Here is a 23,953-nt window from a genome sequence, read left to right as displayed (position 1 = left end):
AATTCAGCTGGAAAGGCAAAGGCAACAACTTCAAGGTATTGTAAGCAGAACATGAATGCTTAAAGTGACTTATAATAATGTATCATGAGAAAAAATAAACAAGACATTTCTTATCATATGCTGTTCAGGCCTCTTGTTTTTGAGTAAATTAGCTGAAATCACAAGCTCCCTTGTACCACTGAGGTGTGTGTTTGTGTCTCTCTGGTTCCCATTGATGGAAAAGTTGTGATAAAATCATGTCACACACCTGTTACTTTGTCCTGTGGAAAAGACCACAACTGTTATAAATTTGAATAGAACTCGAAAAATTCTATAAAATTATTGATCAACTTTTTTGTTGATTCACTTTTTTGTGTAGAGCATGGTAAGGAACCATCCATGTTTGTTTTTTGTTAGCTATTTAGGCAACAGAAAGCTTTATTTTTTTTATATTAAAACGATGACAATGGGAACAATAAAAACATTGATGGTAAAACACATGCAGCATCGTGTTTATCACATACAGATATGTGATATTTTTTTTACTTTTTCAGCACAAGCAGCAGAGCTGATCACTTTGAAGGCCAGGTCAAATGTCACAGAAAACCAGGTGGAGGCTCTAAAGAGAGATGGAGAAGGTGAGGCTCAGCTCTAAATCATCCATTTAATATTACAACACTTTTATTATAAAAACAAAAAACAGCAAACATGATCGATGAAAGAAAAATTAAGATTAGTTCAATTAGTTAGCATTGTTGTATTCACACTAATATGTGAATTATGACATTGCTCTCTCTCTCTCTCTCTCTCTCTCTCTCTCTCTCTCTCTCTCTCTCTCTCTCTCTCTCTCTCAATTCAATTGGCTTTATTGGCATGACGTAACAATGTATATATTGCCAAAGCAAGCATCAGAAAAAAGATAACAAGATAAGGAAAGCAATATTTACAATAGATTATTATGATTCTGTTATTCATTTTAAAAGAAAAGAAAAACTAATAACAATAAAAGAAAGCAATATTTACAATCATTGAATTACAATCAACATATAATTTATACAATCTAACTGTCCCAGCAAAAAAAGAAGAAAAAATAAATAAAAATAAAGCAACCAACAGCTGTGTGTGACTCGCTGTCTCTCAGTGTGTGACAGGCAGAAACATAGACTGCTGCTAATCTAGAGCTCTGTGACTCTTCCCCGAGGAGGAGCGGCAGTTTTTCCTCATCTGACCATTTTAAAAAACCTTTTTTGACGGATTAAAATTTTTGGAAATATGTTTCTCTAATTAGTTCATATTTTTTACATTTGGTGAGGAATTCTTCTCTCTCTCTCTCTCTCTCTCTCTCTCTCTTTCTCTCTTTCTCTCTATCAGTCAAACAGGTGGCTTTCTCAGCCTCTCTGTTGGCTTCAGGCTACGGAAATGTGGGACCATTTAACACACACACTAATCTGGTCTTCAGACACGTCGTCACAAACATTGGAAATGCCTACAACCCAAACACAGGTACTGGAAATCTCAAATTCAAATATTATATTGAATTTTGATTGAGCTCTATTGTCTTTAACCTGCTTTAGATGGTTCTCTGATAACATTCACTGACAAAAACTGTCCCACAGGTTTTTTCATTGCCCCAGTGAGAGGAGCCTACCACTTTGAGTTCTACATACATGGAGTTGGACATCCACATGCTTCAGGTGCTGTGTTAGTTCAGAATGGAGAGCATATCTTTCTTGCATATGAACGTCAGCATTCAGATCATAGCATTTCTGCTAATGGTGCCACACTACTTCTAGAGGTCGGAGATGTTGTGTATTTGCGTCTGTTGGCCACCACAAAAGTGTATGATGATGGAAATCATCTCACCACCTTCAGTGGCCATCTGCTTTTCACCATGTGAAAGGGAAGCAGGACTTCTTTTTCTTCAGCTATGACAGCAGTGCACACTGCAGCAGAGTGTCAGTACTATTGATAATAATGGTTTTCTTCATTTGAAAGCTGATTGACAATGCTTCACAACAGCAAAATGTTTTAATAAGGAAAGATTTGTTGATTTTTAATATGTGTCTCTGTCTGAATTCACATCAAAATACATAGTGAAATACTGTGTGGGGATACTTGTGATACATGATTTTTAACATTAAGTGCATAAATCTCATGATAAAATTGTTTAAATGTTCAAAAAACATTTTAATTATCTGGCATTTTTAAGAAACACTAAACAAAATCACCATAAACGACTCTCTCACTCGTTGAACCGCAGCTTCCAACTAAACCACGTCACTTTACTGTCTGACTGTTTTTTACTTTGTTCTGTAGAAACTTAAATGTTCTTGTGCTGTTAATGTGAGAGGGAAAATCCCCTTTGTACCATCAAATGCACGACACAGTAACTGTACTGGTTTTATTAGTCAGTATAAAAATCTAGACATACAAGAGGACTGTATCAGTAGCAGCTAATTAAATGTAGTATTCTGTGTATGAAAGCTTAATGACAAAGATTTATAACATGTTTGTATTTGTGCAATGTATTGAATTTGTATTTTCTGCTAATTTGAATAAAATCATAAAAATATCACTGCAGTATTACCTGTGGACTTTTCTTCATTAAATGGTAAAATTACTTAAAAAAGAAAAATACATTGTTGATCTATTTGACAAATTACTTTTGTTGTATGTAATAGTTTGCTATTATGGTTTAGCAAAAACGTAATTAACTAATTAAATATAAATTGTACTTCTTCTCCACACACTGAGTAATTATAATGTGATTAAGTTGTGCTCTTTAGTGAGATAATAGTGAATGTTATTAACTTCATACAGTACAGTTCTCAAATTTTCATATCTGCTTTTTTAACTAGATAAAATAAACATACAAGATGCTTTACTACAAGCAGAGACTGCAGGAGCAACTAAGGCATGTGGCAAAGTAAGATTAATTTTGGTGGAGTGTATTTGCATTTCTGGAAACCCCTTCTGGAATCCTCAGCAGGTATCTCAGGGTCACAGGTGTTTCGCCCCTTAACCTGTACACCTCTCCTGAGTGGGGCAGCAAAAGCTGAGTTAGCCTTCACCTGCAGAAGGGGTCCAGCTACGACTCTTTGACAGCCACAACCACCTAGAGCTGGTCTCAGCTGCTGTTGCTATTTCCCAGGTGGCCTTCCGCAGTTGTTTAGGATCCAGCCCAATCTTTTGCAGGAATTAGCGCATCGAGGTCGCGGGTAAACCCCGAGAGCCAACCTCATTTGGAAATAAGGTGGTGTGCCATCCTGCAAGGACAGCCTCTTCAATCAGGTCCTAGCCTTTTTCAACTAGTGTGATATGGCTAATCTGTCTTCCGTGGCACTGTTAATTCAACTACGACAATGGTTTTCAAACTTCTTGAGAGAAAGATCATATCCAGTTGGAGCGCGGTTGTCACCACCTCTTGAGGAAAGACCAGCTTCCTCTTTAGGTCCACGCACAGCTCCCAGTCTGTTGCTTGATGCAGAATGGATGGTGGGTTGTTGGGACTTTTTTGCCTTTCTGCTCTGCTTGTGAATCTCGGTGGTGGTGCCAGCTGTTTGTTGGCAATGACTCTCTGCCACTCAGTCCACTTGGCGACCTCTGTGAGGACTTTTCATGTCTCCACCTATATCGGCTGTCTGCAAGAGCCCTTGGAAAGCTAGACAGGATGTGGTTTAGGGTGCAAAAACTGGTGCCACATTGACTGCAGGATGAATCCTCCTCCTTGCCCCAAATATTCAAGTTACTTGGGGTGAGTAAGACATCAGCCACAGCACACAACAGGATGTTCAAATTGCCCTGGTCCATGCCCCAGAGCTCCTCCCAAGACAGCGGCCTCTCGAGTACCTCCTCCCACTGCATCCAGCGGGCCTGGGAGGCTAGCCCTAGGTCTTCTTCTGCAGTCGTCTGGACCCTTTATACCACCAGCTCCCTTCTTCCTTGTTTGTTGGCTTTTGCCCAGCTCTTAGTGCTGTAGTTGCCAAGGCCCAGGCATCCCTGACACACCATGCCGGAAATTTCTTGGTGCCTCCAATAAATTACTTTAATATTGTTCCTTTAATTTGTTCCTTTAATATTTCTTTCTGTCTCTTCATTCACATTTCAAATTGCTGCTGTCAGAGGCGTTGATGAGGCTACGAGCTCAGTGAACACAGTCACTGATCTGTTTTCAGTGGAGAAGCTCTACACTTTGTCATATTATGACTTTATGACTGAGCACTTGTGTTTGTTTTGGTACAAATGTGTTCATGTCAGTTTGGAAAAGTGTGACTGTGGTTACAATCACGTAAAGTGCACATGGCTGCTTCCTGCCAGTAAATGTTTTTTTAACTTTGTATTGTTGTTCTTCAGAAGTCCAACTTTATTATCGTGCTGAATTTATTGAGGAAGCAAGAAGAGAACGTGTTCCTTATCTCTCCTCTAACTTGTGTTTCTGGTAAGTGTTTGCTTATCTCAGCCAATGAACAACCTCAGAGATATATGTGACTGTCTCATTAATGTTTGAACAGGTAGAGGTGATGATGTTTTTGTTTGCTTCTTCTTCAATGACTTGTTTTTTATATCAAGTTGTTCAATATTTACAATTTTAAATTTCAGCAAGAATGACAATCACATCTATCTCTTACTGTTTGTCTCAGAGCCTGTCAGTGTTATCAGCCACAAGGTGATTTTAAACAATGATTTTAATAATCCACATTGTAGTGATTAACATGTAACTGCAACTCCTAAACTTACAGTGAGATTTCCCCAAAACTTACACCATTGGAAAATATATATTAAAATACACTTTTTGAATTATTCTCAACTGATTATTGGAGGATTTGGAGCTATGATTCAACATAAAAGCACTGATAGATGATTTATGTTTATGTACTGTGTTTTCAGTGTTGTTTCCATGTGACGTGTTTCAACTAATAATTATCAAAATAATCTCCTGCACGTGTTTCTGGTTAATATTTCTGCTAATGATTGATCAGCAGCAGACACTATATAAAGCTGGTATTAAGACAGAAACAGCAAAGGAGAACTGGATAGACTGCCACTGTGAGAATGGAGATGACGATGTGTTTTCCTCTGCTGCTGCTGATCTGCTCTCTCTCCACGGCTCAGCTTCAGACACAGTCTGACAACGAAATTATTCCACAAACACAAAGTGAACTCCAGAGAAGTGAACCAACGAACGGCTCTGGCCAGCGACAGAGCTGCACACAAGACATCCATGCTGTGCTGAGAGAGATGAGCGCCTCGTTGGCTGAGCAGAGGGTGGAGATGAGGCACTTACAGAGAGAGAATGAAGGTACAGTAGTATGTAAGGTAGAGAGGAAGTGATGGCAATAGGGACAAATGCTTTGTTACAAGATGTTTCTGTATAATGTTGTAACACTGAATTATTTGGCACGTTACTCGCAGATAATGATAATGTTCCTCAGCTCCAATGACAGGAGTCAAAGATAATTTCCAAAGAAACTAACTGTAAATCAAATCAAATCTAACTGACATTTACTTATCTGTTTCAGCACAAGCAGCTAAGCTGAAAGAACTGGAGTCGCAGCTGGAGAGACAAAGGCAACAACTTCAAGGTATTGTAAGCAGAACATGAATGCTTAAAGTGACTTATAATAATGTATCATGAGAAAAAATAAACAAGACATTTTTTATCATATGCTGTTCAGGCCTCTTATTTTTGAGTAAATTAGCTGAAATCACAAGCTCCCTTATACCACTGAGGTGTGTGTTTGTGTCTGGAAAAGCTGTGATAAAATCATGTCACACACCTGTTACTTTGTCCTGTGGAAAAGACCACAATTGTTTTAAACTTGAATAAAACTTGGAAAATTCTATAAAATTATTGATCAACTTTTTTTATTGATTCACTTTTTTGTGTAGAGCATGGTAAGGAACCGTCCATGTTTGTTTTTTGTTAGCTATTTAGGCAACAGAAAGCTTTATTTTTGATATTATAACATTTGAAAACGGTTCAAATTAGCCCGATGACAATGGGAACAATAAAAACGTTGATGGTAAAACACATGCAGCATCGTGTTTATCACATACAGATATGTGATAATTTTTTTTTAACTTTTTCAGCACAAGCAGCAGAGCTGATCACTTTGAAGGCCAGGTCAAATGTCACAGAAAACCAGGTGGAGGCTCTAAAGAGAGATGGAGAAGGTGAGGCTCAGCTCTTAATCAGTCATTTAACATGTCAACACTTTTATTATAAAAACAGAAAACAGCAAACATGATCGATGAAAGAAAAATGAAGAACATTTAGTCAGCATTGTTGTATTCACACTAATATGTGAATTATGACATTGCTCTCTCTCTCTCTCTCTCTCTCTCTCTCTCTCTCTCTCTTTCTCTCTCTCAGTCAAACAGGTGGCTTTCTCAGCCTCTCTGTTGGCTTCAGGCTCAGGAAATGTGGGACCATTTAACGCAAACACCAATCTGGTCTTCAGACACGTCGTCACAAACATTGGAAATGCCTACAACCCAAACACAGGTACTGGAATTCTCAAATTTAAATATTATATTGAATTTTTATTGATATATATTGACTTTAACCTGCTATATATGATTATCTGATATCATTCACTGACAAAAACTGTCCCACAGGTTTTTTCATTGCCCCAGTGAGAGGAGCCTACCACTTTGAGTTCTATATAGGAGCACATGGAGATGCTTCACATGCTTCAGGTGCTGTGTTGGTCAAAAAAGGAGAGCACATTTTCGCTACATGGGAGCATCAGCCGTCTGGTTATGGTAGCTCTGCTAATGGTGCCACACTGCTACTTGAGGTTGGAGATGTTGTGTATTTGCTCCTGTATTCAAACACAAAAGTGTATGGCAATCAAAATCATCACAGCACCTTCAGTGGCCATCTGCTTTTCACCATGTGAAAGGGAAGCATGACTTCTTTTTCTTCAGCTATATGACAGCCGTGCACACTGCAGCAGAGTGTCAGTACTATTGATTATAATGTTTTTCTTCATACTAAAGCTGATTGACAATGCTGCACAACAGCAAAATGTTTTAATAATGAAAGATTTGTAAATTTTTCATCTGTGTCTCTGTCCGAATTCACATCAAAATACATAATGAAATAAAGTGTGGGAATACTTGTGATATATATATTTTTTTATATTAAGTGCATAAAACTCATGACAAAATGGTTTAAATGTTAAAAAATTACTTTTGTTATCTGACATTGTTAAGAAACACTAAACAAAATCACCAGAAACGACTCACTCACTCATTGGCAGCATCCAACTAAACCACGTCACTTTACTGTCTGACAGTTTTTTACTTTGTTCTGTAGAAACTTAAATGGTCTTTTGCTGTTAATGTGAGAGGGAAAATCCCCTTACCATCAAATGCACGACACAGTTACTGTACTGGTTTTATTAGTCAGTATAAAAATCTAGACATACAAGAGGAATGTATCTACGGAGCCCCTAAAGGGACATGGTGAAAATAAAAAAAAACATTGGTATCTCGTGAGCACGAGAAACATTCCTCGTGCTCACGAGATACTATCTCGTGAGCACGAGATACTTTCTCGTGAGCACGAGATACTTTTCTCGTGAGCACGAGATACTTATCTCGTGAGCACGAGATAGTTTCTGGTGAGCACGAGATACTTTTCTCGTGAGCACGAGATGCATATTGCATGCGCGCATGGTGTCTGTAAGAACACCCTCTGCATTTCAGCTTGTTTCTGTATGAAAATGACATTACAGGAGTTAGTTCGGCTATATTTTGACCTGGGGCTTCATTATAAGGACATTGCTGCTTTACTTGAAAAAAAACGGCAGTTGTTTTCCGGAGATAACGATATAATTAATTCGAGATCTTGAGAAAACAAAACAATAGTGTAGTCCTGACGCATAGCCAGTAATGTAATGTATTTGTAACCCGGCCCGTGTGGGATGAGCCTCTCCACACCCTGGGACTCTGCGTTGTGTTGTTTATGATGATGAAGGGCGGAGGAGGGACCAGTCGGACACGGGTGGTCGTTATATTGCGGCTCGGGCCGCGTCATGAAACAGCAATCGCGGTTAATATGATAATTTTCTGTCTAATGCAGGTCTATGTTATGCTGTACGTTAACACTTTATCGAGCCTGCTGATTGGGTTCATCTGTAGTCGGCACTTTGTGCAATAAAATGATTTATTGTGCCGTGCGATAGAGCCGATACGCATGTTTTGTCTTTCCTGTTGTATTGTGTACAGCCTTTATAGAGCTCTGTTGGGAGAGCTTGTGTGAAATATTATTTCTGCCTTCGCCATTGGTAGTATTCCCTCTGGGTCCAAAACGGATTGCACTACATACACAAAGTTTCTAGTGACCCGCAATCCTGCTGATCTGCATCTCTCAGTCATCATCTGATATCCATGGAGACACCCGGTGGCGAAGGCAGAAATAATATTTCGGGTGGGCCAGTACAAAAGTGGATGGACCATCTTTTCCCAGAAAAAGGACTCGTAAAAATGTAGAACTATAAAAATGACAAATATAGACAAACTGGAAAAATAGTGACTATTTTACTTTGCAACATTATGCATTACAAAGGAAATGACAGCAAAACATTTTATTGCACAAAGTGCCGACTACAGATGAACCCAATCAGCAGGCTCGATAAAGTGTTAACGTACAGCATAACATAGACCTGCATCAGACAGAAAATGATCACATTAACGGCGATTGCTGTTTCAGTACCACGGACAGCTCATGCGTAACAGAAACTGCGCAGATCTACGGCAACCAGTTACTGTGGAAATCAGTAAGGACACAACACAAGCCTTTAATCTTTCTGTTGTCTCACTCCAGTGTTTACTGGTACTGTTTAAGGTTGAGCTGCCAGCCGTTGTGAGAAATAAAGCATGACGCGGTCCGAGCCGCAATATAACGCAAACACAACGAAGAGTCCCAGGGTGTGGAGAGGCTCATCCCACACGGGCCGGGTTACAAATACATTACATTACTGGCTATGTGTCAGGACTACACTATTGTTTTGTTTTCTCAAGATCTCAAATTAATTATATCGTTATCTCCGGAAAACAACTGTCGTTTTTTTTCAAGTAAAGCAGCAATGTCCTTATATTGAAGCCCCAGGTCAAAATATAGCCGAACTAACTCCTGTAATGTCATTTTCATACAGAAACAAGCTGAAAAGCAGAGGGTGTTCTTACAGACACCATGCGCGCATGCAATATGCATCTCGTGCTCACGAGAAACTATCTCGTGCTCACGAGAAAAGTATCTCGTGCTCACGAGAAACTATCTCATGCTCACGAGAAAAGTATCTCGTGCTCACGAGAAAATATCTCGTGCTCACGAGAAAGTATCTCGTGAGCACGAGAAATGTTTCTCGTGCTCACGAGATACCAAAGTTTTTTTTTATTTTCACCATGTCCCTTTAGGGGCTCCGTATGTATCAGTAGCAGCTAAATAAATTTAGTATTTATTCTGTGTAGGAAAGCATAACGACAAAGATTTATAACATGTTTGTACTTGTGTAATGTACTGATTTTTTTATGTTCAGCTAATTTCAATAAAATCATTGAAATATCACTGCAGTACTACCTGTTGACTTTTCTTCATCACATGTTGAAATCAGTCTAAAAACAAAAAGATATTGTCATATCTATTTGACAATAACAAACTATTACACTGAACAAAAGTATTTTCTGGTTTAGCAATAATTAAATCAACTAATTATACATAAATCATAGTTCTTCTCCACTCAGTAAATAAATATAATGGGATAAAGTTGTGCTCATTAGTGAGATAATAGTGACCATGTTGTTCAGTACATACAGTACAGTATTTGTATTTTCATCTCTGATTTTTTAACTATAATGTTCCTTTAATATTTATTTCTGTCTCTTTATTCCCATTTTAAATTGCTGCTGTCACAGGTGTTGATGAGACTACAAGCTCAGAGAACAAAGTCACTGATCTGTTTTCAGTGGAGAAGCTCTACACTTTGTCATATTATGACTTTATGACTGAGCACTTGTGTTTGGTTTGGTACAAATATGTTCATGTCAGTTTGGATGAAGTGTGGCTGTGGTCACAATCACGTAAAGTGCACATGGCTGCTGCCTGCCAGTGAATGTTTTTGTAACTTTGTGTTGTTGTTCTTCAAAAGTCTGACTTTATTACCATGCTGGATTTATTGAGGAAGCAAAAAGACAAAGTGTTCCTTATCTCTCCTCTAACTTGTGTTTCTGGTAAGTGTTTGCTTATCTCAGCCAATTAACAACCTCAGAGAGGTCACTATATGTGACTGTCTCATTAATGTTTGAACAGGTAGAGGTGATGATGTTTTTGTTAAATTTTTCTTCAATGACTTGGTTTTTATATCAAGTTGTTCAATATTTACAATTTTAAATATCATTGAGGATGACAATCACATCTATCTCATACTGTTTGTCTCACAGCCTGTCAGTGTTATCAGCCAAGAGGTGACTTTAAACAATGATTTTAATAATCCACATTGTAGTTATTAACGTGTAACTGCAACTCCTAAACTTACAGTGAGATTTCCCCAAAACTCACACCATTGAGAATACATATTAAAATACACTTTTTGAATTATTCTCAACTGATTATTGGAGGATTTGGAGCTATTTTCCAACATAAAGGCATTTGTGTACTATGTGTTTCAGTGTTGTTTCCATGTGACGTGTTTCAACTAATAATTATCAAAATAATCTCCTGCACGTGTTTCTGGTTAATATTTCTGCTAATGATTGATCAGCAGCAGACACTATATAAAGCTGGGATTAAGACAGAAACAGCAAAGGAGAACTGGATAGACTGCCACTGTGAGAATGGAGATGACGATGTGTTTTCCTCTGCTGCTGCTGATCTGCGCTCTCTCCACGGCTCAGCTTCAGACACAGTCTGACAACGAAATTATTCCACAAACACAAAGTGAACTCCAGAGAAGTGAACCAACGAACGGCTCTGACCAGCGACAGAGCTGCACACAAGACATCCATGCTGTGCTGAGAGAGATGAGTGCCTCGTTGGCTGAGCAGAGGGTGGAGATGAGGCACTTACAGAGAGAGAATGAAGGTACAGTAGTATGTAAGGTAGAGAGGAAGTGATAGCAATAGGGACCAATGCTTTGTAAAGGGAGGTTTCTGTAAAATTTTGTAACACTGAAGTATTTGGCACGATATATTTACAAATAATAATGTTCCTCAGCTCCAATGACAGGAGTCAAAGATAATTTCCAAAGAAACTAACTTTGTAGTTAAATAAAATCTAACAGACATTTACTTGTCTATTTCAGCACAAGCAGCTAAGCTGAAAGAACTGGAGTCACAGAAAACTCAGCTGGAGTCACTGAAAACTCAGCTGGAGAGACAAAGGCAACAACTTCAAGGTATTGTAAGCAGAACATATTTGCGCTCAAATTTGGCCCGAGGACAACGGGAAAGATAAAGACAATGATGGTGAAACACATGTAACATCGTTTTAATTACACACACATATAGATGATTTTCTAATTTTTCCAGCACAAGCAGCAGAGCTGATCACTGTGAAGGCCAGGTCAAATGTCACAGAAAACCAGGTGGAGGCTCTAAAGAGAGATGGAGAAGGTGAGGCTCAGCAATGAATCAGCCATTTAATATTTCAACACTTTTATTATTTAAAAAAACAACAATGTTTTGTTACAGGAGATATCGCTAAAATGTTGTCACACTGAAGTATTTAGCGCGTTACTTGCAAATAGTGATAATGTTCCTCAGCACCAATGACAGGAGATAATTTCCAAAAGAAACAAACTGTGCAGTTAAATAAAATCTAACAGACATATACTTGTCTATTTCAGCACAAGCAGCTAAGTTGAAAGAACTAGAGACACAGAAGACTCAGCTGGAGATGCAAAGGCAACAACTTCAAGGTATTGTAAAGAGTGATTGTGGTCAAATTTGGCCTTAGGACAATGGGAACATTGATGGTGAAACACATGTAGCATTGTTTTCATCACACTTGAATATGTGATTATGTTTTTATTTTTCCAGCACAAGCAGCAGAGCTGATCACTGTGAAGGCCAGGTCAAATGTGACAGAAAACCAGGTGGAGGCTCTAATGAGAGATGGAGAAGGTCAGGCTCAGCTCTGAATCATCCATTTAATATTACAACTCTTAAAAAAAAGATTGGTAGCAAAAAAATAAAGAAAGTCTTGTTCCCATTGTTGTATCCACACCATGTTTAGAATAATGACATTGCTCTCTCTCTCTCTCAGTCAAACAGGTGGCTTTCTCAGCCTCTCTGTTGGCTTCAGGCACGGAAACTCTTGGACCAATTAACGCACACACTCTTCTGGTCTTCAGACACGTCGTCACAAACATTGGAAATGCCTACAACCCAAACACAGGTACTGGAATTCTCAAATTTAAATACTAATATTGAATTTCGATTGAGCTATATTGACTTTAACCTGCTTTAGATGATTATCTGATATCATTCACTGACAAAAACTGTCCCACAGGTTTTTTCATTGCCCCAGTGAGAGGAGCCTACCACTTTGAGTTCTACATAGCTGCACATGGAGATGCTTCACATGCTTCAAGTGCTGTGTTGGTCAAGAATGGAGAGCATATTGTCATTGCATATGAGCATCAGCCGTCCGGTTTTGGGAAATCTTCTAATGGTGTCACACTGCTACTTGAAGTAGGAGATGTTGTGTATTTGCGTCTGTGGATTAACACAAAAGTGTATGACAATGAAAATCATCACAGCACCTTCAGTGGCCATCTGCTTTTCACCATGTGAAAGGGAAGCAGGACTTCTTTTTCTTCAGCTATATGACAGCAGTGCACACTGCAGCTAGTTTATTAATACTTTTGATAAAAATTTAATGTCTTTTTAATTCATATGAAGTTACATTGACAGTGATAATACAAAAATATGAATTTCTTTAATTGAAAACATACATTTGAGTAATAAGACCCACTACCCAAATATAAATTGTTTTTACAGAGGCAAGAAAAAGTAGCTATATAAACCTTTTGAAATGAACTAGTTTTCTTCCTTTATTTGTTATAAAATTTAATCCGATCTGCATCTGAGTCACAACTATCGAACAAGAGCTAATTGGAGTCAGGAGTTAGCAAACCTGCAGTCCAATCAAATAAACAAGATTTAATCGAGGTGTAGAGCTCCATAGGGTTCAAATACTTATTCTTGCCACTGTATGTTTGGCTTTAGCAATTAAATGCTATTTAAAATGGCTCTGTGGTACACAGTGTATTTTGACCTTAACCTTTAAAAAAACAAAATCCCTGTAATATTTCTTTATGTCTGTTAATTTACATTCATGTATTAAATTCCTTTTGTTGGGAATTACATATGCCTCAACCCTGAGTTCCCATTGTGTGGGTCTTATGGTTCAAAAATGTAACAACAATACTACTACTACTACTACTATTAATAATAATAATAATAATAATAATGATAATAATAATAATAATTAATATTAATATTAATATTAATATCTATTATTATACAAAATAATTCTCTCTCTACCTCAGCAGTTAATGCTGCTTTTACACGCGCCCCTCTACCTCCTTATTACTGCAGCGTCTTCACAGATTCACTAGCTTATCATTCCATCAGCCTAATCAGTCTACCAACCTGCAGGATCCTGTTTGACGGGGCAGATGCCCCTCATTTACAAATCTCCCTAAAAAGCCTAAGCAACAAAGACTTTCTATCAAGACGATATAATATCATATCACCTGGTGTAAATTACCACACATCATTTGTTTCAATCATCACATCTCATCTGTTATAATAATCTAATTTTCTCTGATTAGCCTCTCATGTTATGTGTAAAATGACATAATATGTTATAATAAACATTTACTTCACTTTTTAGTCTTTCTTGATTGAACTATAAAATGGTGTTTGTTTGTTTTTATAGTTGTGAACATAATATATGGTTATATGTACTATGGTGCTTTTTGGACAGATTACATTATGACCTTTTTTTAAACATACTGCAACATGCTGTTTTTTTCTAGTTTTGGACAAACAATACTTCTACATACCGTAATTATCCACATACTACACTGTGAGCTTTTTAGGACGTTTTTCAACATACTATTGTCAGGTTCTGTGCCTGGCAGCTCCTCCTTCCTCTTTTGTTTGTTGTTGTCTTTCCCTATTTGTCTGATCCCCCTGTGTCTCCTCCCCTGTCTGTTCTGTCTGTGTGAGTGCACAGGTGTGGCTTTGTTTCACCGACAGGACCAGGTGAACCTATTCCAACAATCAACCCTCACAGTATAAATCACCCGGTCTTCTCTTCACACATTGGCCAGATTGTTTCGTCACCCAGCGTGGAAGAGCCGCGCACCTTGGCCTCTTTAGTGTGTTTCATATCTCTTGGTGTTTATTAGCTTGTGTGCTAATCATTTTGTGTTTTACTGATCACATGACCACATGGTGGACACCAAACAAAAGGCTTTGTTTCCCCTGTTCCTGAGCATTTGGCACCTCACCTGCCACCGTTGGAACGTGGGAGGACACTCCACCCATTGCCCCTGCGCATTACCTCTGCTAACAGCAATAAAAGATTGTGTTTGCACTGGTAACAGAAGGCATCCTGAGTCGTGCATTTCGGTCCAGGCTTCAGTCTATAACGACCATACTATTTTTTCACCTTGAGCAATGGATTATTCTCTAGTATTTTCCAACTTAACTCTTTTTTTAAAACAGCATTTTTTGGACATACTATAATATGTTGTTTTTGTTATGTCTTTGGAAATACTATACTATTACCATGATCAATGTGCTATTCTTTAATGGGTTTTTTTTGTCTTGCATTCTTGGACATATCGCATACATTTTACGACTAAGGACTATTTGGAACATCCTATAAAATGGTGTTTTATTAAATATTTTTGGACATACTACACCATAACAATGATAAAGGGGCTTTTTACATTCTCTCACAAATTACATTTTTTACTTACTGACATACTACACTATGGCGTTTTTTGTTTTTAATCACATTCTGAGCATACTATACTTTTACCATGATCAACGGATTGTTCTAAAGTGTTATTAGACATTTTTGGACAAACTAAAGTTTGTCTATTTTTTTTGCATGTTTCGACATAGCGTTATTTTCACATTTTGTCAGTGTGCTATTCTAAAGCATTTTTATTTATGGACAAATTACAGTTTGACTTTTTTACTTTTTTACTATGACGTTTTTTTCCCCCACATTTTGGACATATTATTATTTGTCGTTATGTTTTAAAAACATATTTTTGCTCATTCTGTTCTATTACCATGATCAATGAATTATTCTATAGTGTTTTATTGCATTTTTGGACAAATTCCTGTTTGACCATTTCTGGTGTTCATTTATTTTCTTTTACCACATTTTGAACATGTAATATGCGGGATTTTTTAAAAATATATTTTTGCACATACTATTACCATGATTGGTGGATTATCCTAAAGTGTTAATAGACATTTTTGGACAAACTACAGTTTGACCGTTTTTTTCCTTTTACTTTATGTTCATACTATACTATGGTGTTTTATACATTTTGGACATTATATAAAAATGTATTTTTATATTTTTGGACATGCTATACCATCACCATAATCAACGTGCTGTTCCAAACAATCGGCAATCTCTGGATCTGAGTAGTGAGGCAAACCAGGAAGTGCCTTAAGCCTGCATTCTACCAACAATTCCAACAGGGAGAGATGTAGTACAGTACATTATGTCAATTTTTTTTCCAAAAGAAGTCATAAAATTTTAAAATGCCCCAAAATGCTTAAAATGGTCTTATGAACTGTTGATACATATTAGAGCACAATATGGCCAGAAATGACAGAAAAACATATTTGTTTTAGGTCAAGTTTTAAAACGCTTAACATGGTACAATTATTGTCTGTTGTAACATATTGTTACGACTGAGGTCATTGTTTGTAGAATGCTGTGTGTGTGTGAGTGCCCTGTGTTTTTGGAGTCATATTCATATGCAGATAGGGGTGTGCCATAGGAGGATTGGTGGGAAGGCTCCTCTCTCTGGCCGGGATTGGTTGCAGCCGGGAACCAAATTAATAGCCAAGATGGTGGCTGTCAGAGACGACACGGCAGCAGGCACTTCCTCCTCCTCTCCCAACCGGCTATACCTCAACATTGTAAAACTTGGTTCCGATCGATTTAGTTTAGTTTATTGTAATTAATAAGGGTGGACTCCCCGGTTTTGTTACTCCATGTTTTTCTCCTGTTTAGTTAGGTAGGGAAGTAGGACCCAGTCATTTTGTTTTGGTTAGTTAAAGTTGTCATTTTCTAGACAGATTATTTGTTTGTCCACCCCAAAGCCTAAAAATATGTATTTGTTAAAATGTATTATTGATAATAAATATTTTTTTCCGTACCTTAAAGGAACACTCCACCGTTTTTTCATATTAAATCATTCATGTTATTCGGTCAAGTAAGACGAGTTGATACAGACCTCTTGCGTCTCAATGCGTGCACTCAATCGCCCTGGCGCGCGGCGCCACTTGGCTAGCACTTAGCTTAGCCCAGTTCATTCATTCGGATCCAAACAGGTGGACAGTTAGAAGCGACCAAACTCCTCCACGTTTTCCCTATTTAAATACAGCTACACGAGTAGTTAAACGACCAAGTATGGCGACACAAAATAAAACGTGGCGCTTTTCTAAGCGGATAAAAAGGATAACTATAATGTATGGCGGAATAGCACTTGGGAGCACTTCGACTTGGCGCAGTAATATCATCACTCCTGAAAAATCTTCTCCCCCTCTCCCCGGGCTGAACACTCAAGTTGGATAAGCTAACGTTATGTTATGGCCACTTCCAGGACAACCAAATACCATACAAAAGGATACTTACAGTGTTGGGTGATCCACTTTGTTGTGTTCGTGATTTGAGTATTGTCGGTGTGGCCGCATCCTTTAGGCGTAATCCTGTGGATGTATAGTCCTCCTGTGTGAAATGCTCGGAGCAAACATGCCAGTTCTTCAGAATATCCACCGATGTTGTTGGATCCATGTCCAAAGCAGCTAACCAAGCTTTCCGCCGTTTGTGGTGAGTTGGAATTCTGTGAAACATGACGGTGTCGTGCCAAAAAGTGACAGCCTGCCAGAATCTGATTTCTGGCCGCGGGAGTGCACACGTCAGCCCGTTGAGCGGTAGCGTAAACACGTCTGCTTTTCTCTGGATTAAACGGTCTTAATATGCAGATACACACAACTGTATTATAATGTAATTATAGCAAAGGCATGTGGCTTCGAAAGTTTAACGTTTGTTGTTGCGTAATTATTACAACTGTGGCCAAAAGAAGTGTATAGTTTGTAGCGAAATCAGACATGGCAACTACGTGATAGACACGTCTATTTCAGTTTTCACCTCGCAAAAACTGATTGAAGGCATAGTATAGTTACTGAGAGGTTATTTCTGCCTAAATATGACTTGATCTCATTCATGAGCTTCATAATGTAAACACTAGAGCTCACAGGACAGCTTGGAATCCCTTTAAAGCACCATTACAACACAAAATAGGCATTTTCACCTGCCAAAAATTGATCGAAGGCCAGATACAGTTACTCAAAGGTTATTTCTGCCTAAATATGACTTGATCTCATTCATGAACTTCATAATGTAAAGATCTGACCGCTCAACGGGCTGCCGTGCGCGCTCCCGCGGCCAGAAATCAGATTCTGGCAGGCAATCACTTTTTGGTACGACAACGGCACTATATACCTTCTGCTTGTTATCGCAACCCTTTACGATGCACGTTATAACCATGATTGTTCACAAATATCTTCCTACAACCTGATACTTCGTCAGCTCTGCTCGAACTACTACTCCTGGTGCAGCTCACGTTGGTTCTGTTGACGGAAGTGAGAGGGAGAGGGAGAGGGAGGGGGAGAAGATTTTTCAGGAGTGATGATATTACTGCGCCGAGTCGAAGTGCTCCCAAGTGCTATTCCGCCATACATTATAGTTATCCTTTTTATCCGCTTAGAAAAGCGCCACGTTTTATTTTGTGTCGCCATACTTGGTCGTTTAACTACTCGTGTAGCTGTATTTAAATAGGGAAAACATGGAGGAGTTTGGTCGCTTCTAACTGTCCATCTGGTTGGATCCTAATGAATGAACAATGGCCAAGTGGCGCCGCGCGCCAGGGCGATTGAGTGCACACATTGAGACGCAAGAGGTCTGTATCAACTTGTCTTACTTGACCGAATAACATGTTTTAATATGAAAAAACGGTGGAGTGTTCCTTTAAAACAAGTCTTTTTGGTGGCTACTTGGGATTTGGGCCTTTCATATTACATCCTAGGCACCCCTTGACTGGGGTGTAACAATATTAGAGCATAATATGGCCAGAAATGACAGAAAAACACCATATTATGGGATGTCCTAAAATGACCCCACCTAAAAAAAGGCATACTATATTATGTTGATTTTTTGTCAAAAATTGACAAATTTCAAAATGCCTAAAAATGCTTAGAAATGGTTTAATTATGGTCGGATGATACACATCAGAGCATAATATGGACAGAAATGATAAAAAAACAAGTCAAATAAAAGTCATACTATAGTATGTCTTTAAAGGTCAAATGTAAAAAATGCTTGAAATAGCCCAATTATACTCTGTTGATACATGTGGTCATATAGTTTCTCCAAAAATAGCGAGAAAAAAAAAACTATTTTATGGGATGTCCAAAAATGACACCCTAAAAAATAAGTAATTCTATAGAATGTTTATTTTTGTCAATAAAGGTAAAATTTTAAAATGCCTAAAATTCTACAATTCTACAATGTCATTTAAAATGCTTCAATTGGGTCAATTATGGTCTTTTGATACATGTTAGAGCATAATATGGCCAGAAATTACAGAAAAACACTTAAGTATGGGATGTCCAAAAACTAAAAAAAGTCAGGTCGATTTTTATTAAAAAAAAATTAAAAAAAGGTAAAATTTTAAAAATGCCTGAAACCCAATTATACTCTGTTGATACATGTGGTGGTATAGTTTCTCCAAAAATAGCGAAAAAACACTGTATTATGGGATGTCCAAAGATGACGCCCTCAAAAAAAAGATATACTATAGTATGTTGATTTTTGTCAAGAAAAGGTCAAATTTTAAAATGCCTAAAAATGCTTGAAATGGCCCAATTATACTTTGTTGATACATGTGGTAGCATAGTTTGTCCAAAAATAGCGGGGAAAAATCCACATTATGGGATATCCAAAAATGACCCCCTCACAAAAAAGTAATTCTATATTATGTCCCTTTTTATCAAAAAAGGTCAAATTCTAAAATGGTTTTTTATAATCTGTTGATACATATTAGAGCATAATATGGCCAGAAATGACAGAAAAACACTGTATTTTGGGATTTAAAAAAACGCCCCCATCAAAAATAGTTGATTTTTGTAAAAAATTGACAAATTTTAAAATGGCTAAAAATGCTTGAAATGGCCAAATTATTCTCTGTATATAAAAAAGTCAAAAGTATGTTGATTTTTGTCAAGAAACGTCAAATTCTAAAATACCTAAAAATGCTTCAAATTGTTCAATTATGATCTGGTGATACATATTAGAGCATAACATGGCCAGAAATGATTGAAAAACACCATATTATGAGATGTCCAAAATTAAAATAAAAAAAATCATACTAAAGTTTAACATATTTCAGCATACTATAATTTGCGTTTTTTTTTTCCCCCACATCTTCGACATACTAAAATATGTATTTTTCTCCCCAAATACCATTTTAATGGCATACTAAAATGCCATTTTTAGATATTTGATGACATCAGATAAGATATTTTCACGGCATACAACAAACGTTTTAAGGACATTTTCCATGGCATACAATACTTTAATACTAATTTTACCAATTTTTGTTGACATATTGTAGGACTCACAAATAACAGTGGACATATAATTTAAAAAGCACACAGGTTTTATTGCATATCAATTTCATGTATAAATTCTTCATAGCATTGGAAAGATTACATTTTGGTATACATTGCTATTCTACAGAATTAACATCAGAGTCATATCTTTTCAATGAAATTTCTCTAAAGTACATCTTCAATAATCACAAGCATCAAAAGAACTGCAATTTTCAGAATTGTTCAATATTATTCTACAATCCTTTATTGTTTTTCATTATGTCTTCTCCCACAAGTCTTTTCTAATGTCTTTCAGAGCCGCCTGCCCAAACTTCTGTAAGGCAGTCAAGAACTTGAAGTCAAACCTACCAGACTAACCACATGTACAATAAGTGCATCTACGGATTTATTTTTTCTTTTCTTTTTTTCTCATTTTTTGATTTGATACACATTTCACAAATGGACATCATTATGACTGCTAAACACGTCATGCACAATATCTTTTTTTTTTGTTTGTTTGTTTTCAATAAACATAACAGAGGCGATATACAACTCAGATTCAAACAAAACAAGCACCATCCATTTAAACCCATATTTTTCAATGATTTTTTTTTCTTCAGACAAATGCACCATTGTTTTCATTCTTTAAAATACTATACAGTTAAAAAGAAACAATATGTATATTTTTTACTTTCTCCTGTAACAGTGGGGGGAAAACAGCAACCATGTTCTATTATGCTGAAACATATTTCAGCGACCATCTGCCAGAATACTTTCTAAAGTTGGCAAAATGGAATACTTCAATGCCTTCAATTCCTTTGCTTTACACAGCGCGTACTTATTACAGTAGTCCATGACATGAATTACTACATATAGTCAACCTAAAAACGTAGCAACCCAAGTCTTTACATTTCATAACCACGACTTGGGAAAACAATGTGTTTACCATGAATGAAATCTCATTCAGTAGAATTATAAAAAAGACTTCTGTCTTTAGAAAAATGAGATGATGCAGCAGTCCTAGCATCACACTACCACCTGCTGTCGTGAGTAAAAATTACAGTGCTTCTGTTTCAGATTTTTCTTTTTCTCTCAATGTCGAGCTCGAGTTGCTCATCTACTGAAAGTGAAACTAGAGTGAAAAGGTTTGTGTTCTACGATCTAGAGACCTAAGCCTGATCAATTTATGGCTTGGACCCACTTGGTTTAAGTACTAGTTTGAAAGAATAATACAGCATCAGGCCTAGTTCTGAGAGTCCCAGTACGCTGGGAGGACCAAGGCAACAATGATCAACAGTGCTCACCCCCCCGCTCCTGCAGCTATCTACAGTTATCTACAGTAAATGACTCATGCCCTCCACGGCACAGCTACCTTTTAGACCTCATGGAATGAGTTTTTAGTATCATCTCAGAAGAAGAACGGGGAAAATAAAGTTAAATGATCAAGTGTTTCTGTTTTCTGTGTCCAGGATTAACTAGACATTATTGGACCAATCAGCATAATTACAAAATCCATTTTTACCACCATCTGTGGTTAAGTTTACTCTCTTTTTTTTTGTTGTTTGATGAGTCCTTGCCTTCATGCTTGCATGACCAGCTATTTTGTCGCTGCAATGGAGCGACAATGAGATGTTCATGCAGAAGTGACTGTGTGTTTTTAGACATTTGGACCAGCTCATTTCAAAAGGAATATTCATTGTTAACACTCCATGTATGAAATGAAAAACAGAGAGGAAATGGATGTGGTAGAAACTAGTCAGATTCAATAATATGACAACATAATGCCCTTTTCTGACATTCATATAGTGAAAGTTGTCCAAGTCTGCCCCTCCCCAATAATACTTGAACCAATCTGAACAAGTCACATTCAGCATACTGGGTAAAATGGCTGAACTGGGAAAAAAACTAAACACTGCAGGACGTTACAATGCCAAATAGGATCTAAAACTAACTACAGCTATCTTTCACTATAAATAAAAACAATTAATTTCATGGGTTCTTTCCATTTTGGCACACTAACGCATCAAAACCAGAGATTCAGAATCTCCTTTGTGTTCTGATAGACGTTCATTCCTTCAGTATCAAGAAAAGAGGGATAAAATGACATGTCTTCATTGTCACTCCTCCAGTCATGATGAAACAACCAAAAATAAATACATACACACTTCTGAAATCAAATATATAAGAGCGTATAAGAAAAAAAACAACTATGACAGCAAATGCAAGCCCCTTGGAAATGAAATGATTGTCAGAGAACAAAACATTTTCTATGGGTTATTTGGCACATACCACTCTTGCTATGAACACCTAGGTTATTTTGTACATCATATGACAATATCATACAATTTTGGTCCTTCTCTAAAATAATTATATTAACAATTTAGCACTGTGGTGCCTACAACAAAACAATACTGTGGTATCTAAGAGGAGAGAAAGCAAATAAAATTAACAAATGACGATGAAATAAACAAGCGGAGAAAGACTTTCCTCATTTTTTGAGTATGATTTAAAATTAATTTTCGTCATGATCAAATTGGGTAACCAATTACAATGGCTAGTGTCCCAGATAGCTCATCAAAATCACCAGTTGCTGTGCACAATTGAACATTGAACATCATTTTCCATGTAATCATTCAAAAATCATCAGGAACCGTCATTTCCTCAAGTAACATTTAGTGTGGTGCTATTGTTGATTCTGCAGTTAAAACTGAAACAAGATCAGTCAGATCCATGACTGGTGGGGGAAACCTGGAGACAATAGTGCACGCGCCCACTATGTTCCTGGTGAAACAGCACCACCTTGTGGATATGCAGTGCTAATGCAGTGCTGATGCTGCAGTGCTTGTAGTCGGAGGTGTACACAGACTTTAGAGACGTACTAGTCATTAAGTGTCTTTATGAGAGCCTTATGCAGGGTCTCCGTGGTGCTGGAGTGAGCCTTGTGGACTTGGGGAGGATCAGAGTAATGCAGAGTTTTAATGCTGTTGAGAAGCATTCATCATGTCCTTCACATCAACAGGAGCTTAGCAGTGCTTTCTTTTTGACAGAGTCGCCTCACCTAATGACAATCTCTCCCTCCTCATTCTCACACACACACACACACACACACACACACACACACACACACACACAATGAACACACACATCCACACAAACATATTCTTTCTATCTTGAATGTATGTGACATTAAATTCTTCTCCGGCCTCCACCTTTCTCACAACTCATGTCCAATCACTCTCTTGTTTCTATCCATTTGCGAAACTAATGTCCCTCCTACTCTTCCTCCCACTTCCCCTCTAACTCTCTCTGTCGTCTAGATGTGGTTGAGCGGGTGAAAGCTGCTCGTCTCAGACGGTCCACCTCCCATGCTCAGCCAAGCGTCCAGAGAGTTCTGGGAGGGCGCGTGCAAAGGGTTGTTCTCCGAGAGAGACAGCATCATTGCATAAGCCTGTAGGGAGAAGACAGATGACTTTTAATTGGAGGAAACTGCTTTTAAACACATCTTTAGTAACATTTCTCTTCATCCAATAACACATAAAAGGCACACTTTTTAATATTTATTCTGGGCTAAATTGTTAACACTTTTATATTTCTTGTTAATATTGCTTGCTTCTATTTATTGTTTTTTCATTGATACTTCTTTCTATTTTGGCTGTAAACTTTTTGCAGCTGTTAGACTAAAAATTCCCCGTTGTGGGACTAATAAAGGAATATCTTATCTTTATCTTTATTTTGTCTTATCTTATACTATGACATTTTTCTGCCATACTATGCTGTGACTTTTTCTGCATGACTTTTTTGGGGGCCATACTTTACTATGACATTTTTTAATGATTTTTTTTAATGACATACTATAACATTTTTATGACACACTTTAGCATTTTATATATGACTTTTTTTAAATGACATACTATGACACTTTTATTACATTTTTTATGGCATATTATAATCGTTTTAATGACATTTGTATGACATACCATGCTATGATGCTTTTTGAATTATTTTATTTTTATGGCATACTATTTTAATTATTTTTTTTTAGAACATA

The 23,953-nt window shown here is 37.4% G+C and overlaps 1 protein-coding gene across 1 annotated transcript in view; it reads right to left on the bottom strand.

The window, feature by feature from the left end:
- Nucleotides 1-19,955: 19,955 nt before the first annotated feature.
- prdm16 (PR domain containing 16) overlaps nt 19,956-23,953 on the bottom strand; it is a 135,007-nt gene continuing 131,009 nt past the window's right edge. Inside the window, exon 16 of the mRNA XM_059333675.1 lies at nt 19,956-23,353. Coding sequence (XP_059189658.1) covers nt 23,219-23,353 — 135 coding nt within the window. The 3' untranslated portion in view covers nt 19,956-23,218. The remainder of the gene's footprint in view (nt 23,354-23,953) is intronic.

Source organism: Centropristis striata, chromosome 5 (genome assembly GCF_030273125.1).
Source record: "Centropristis striata isolate RG_2023a ecotype Rhode Island chromosome 5, C.striata_1.0, whole genome shotgun sequence".
NCBI lineage: Eukaryota > Metazoa > Chordata > Actinopteri > Perciformes > Serranidae > Centropristis > Centropristis striata.
Note: the sequence above shows the minus strand (reverse complement) of the source record. Positions and strands in the feature narration are given on the sequence as shown.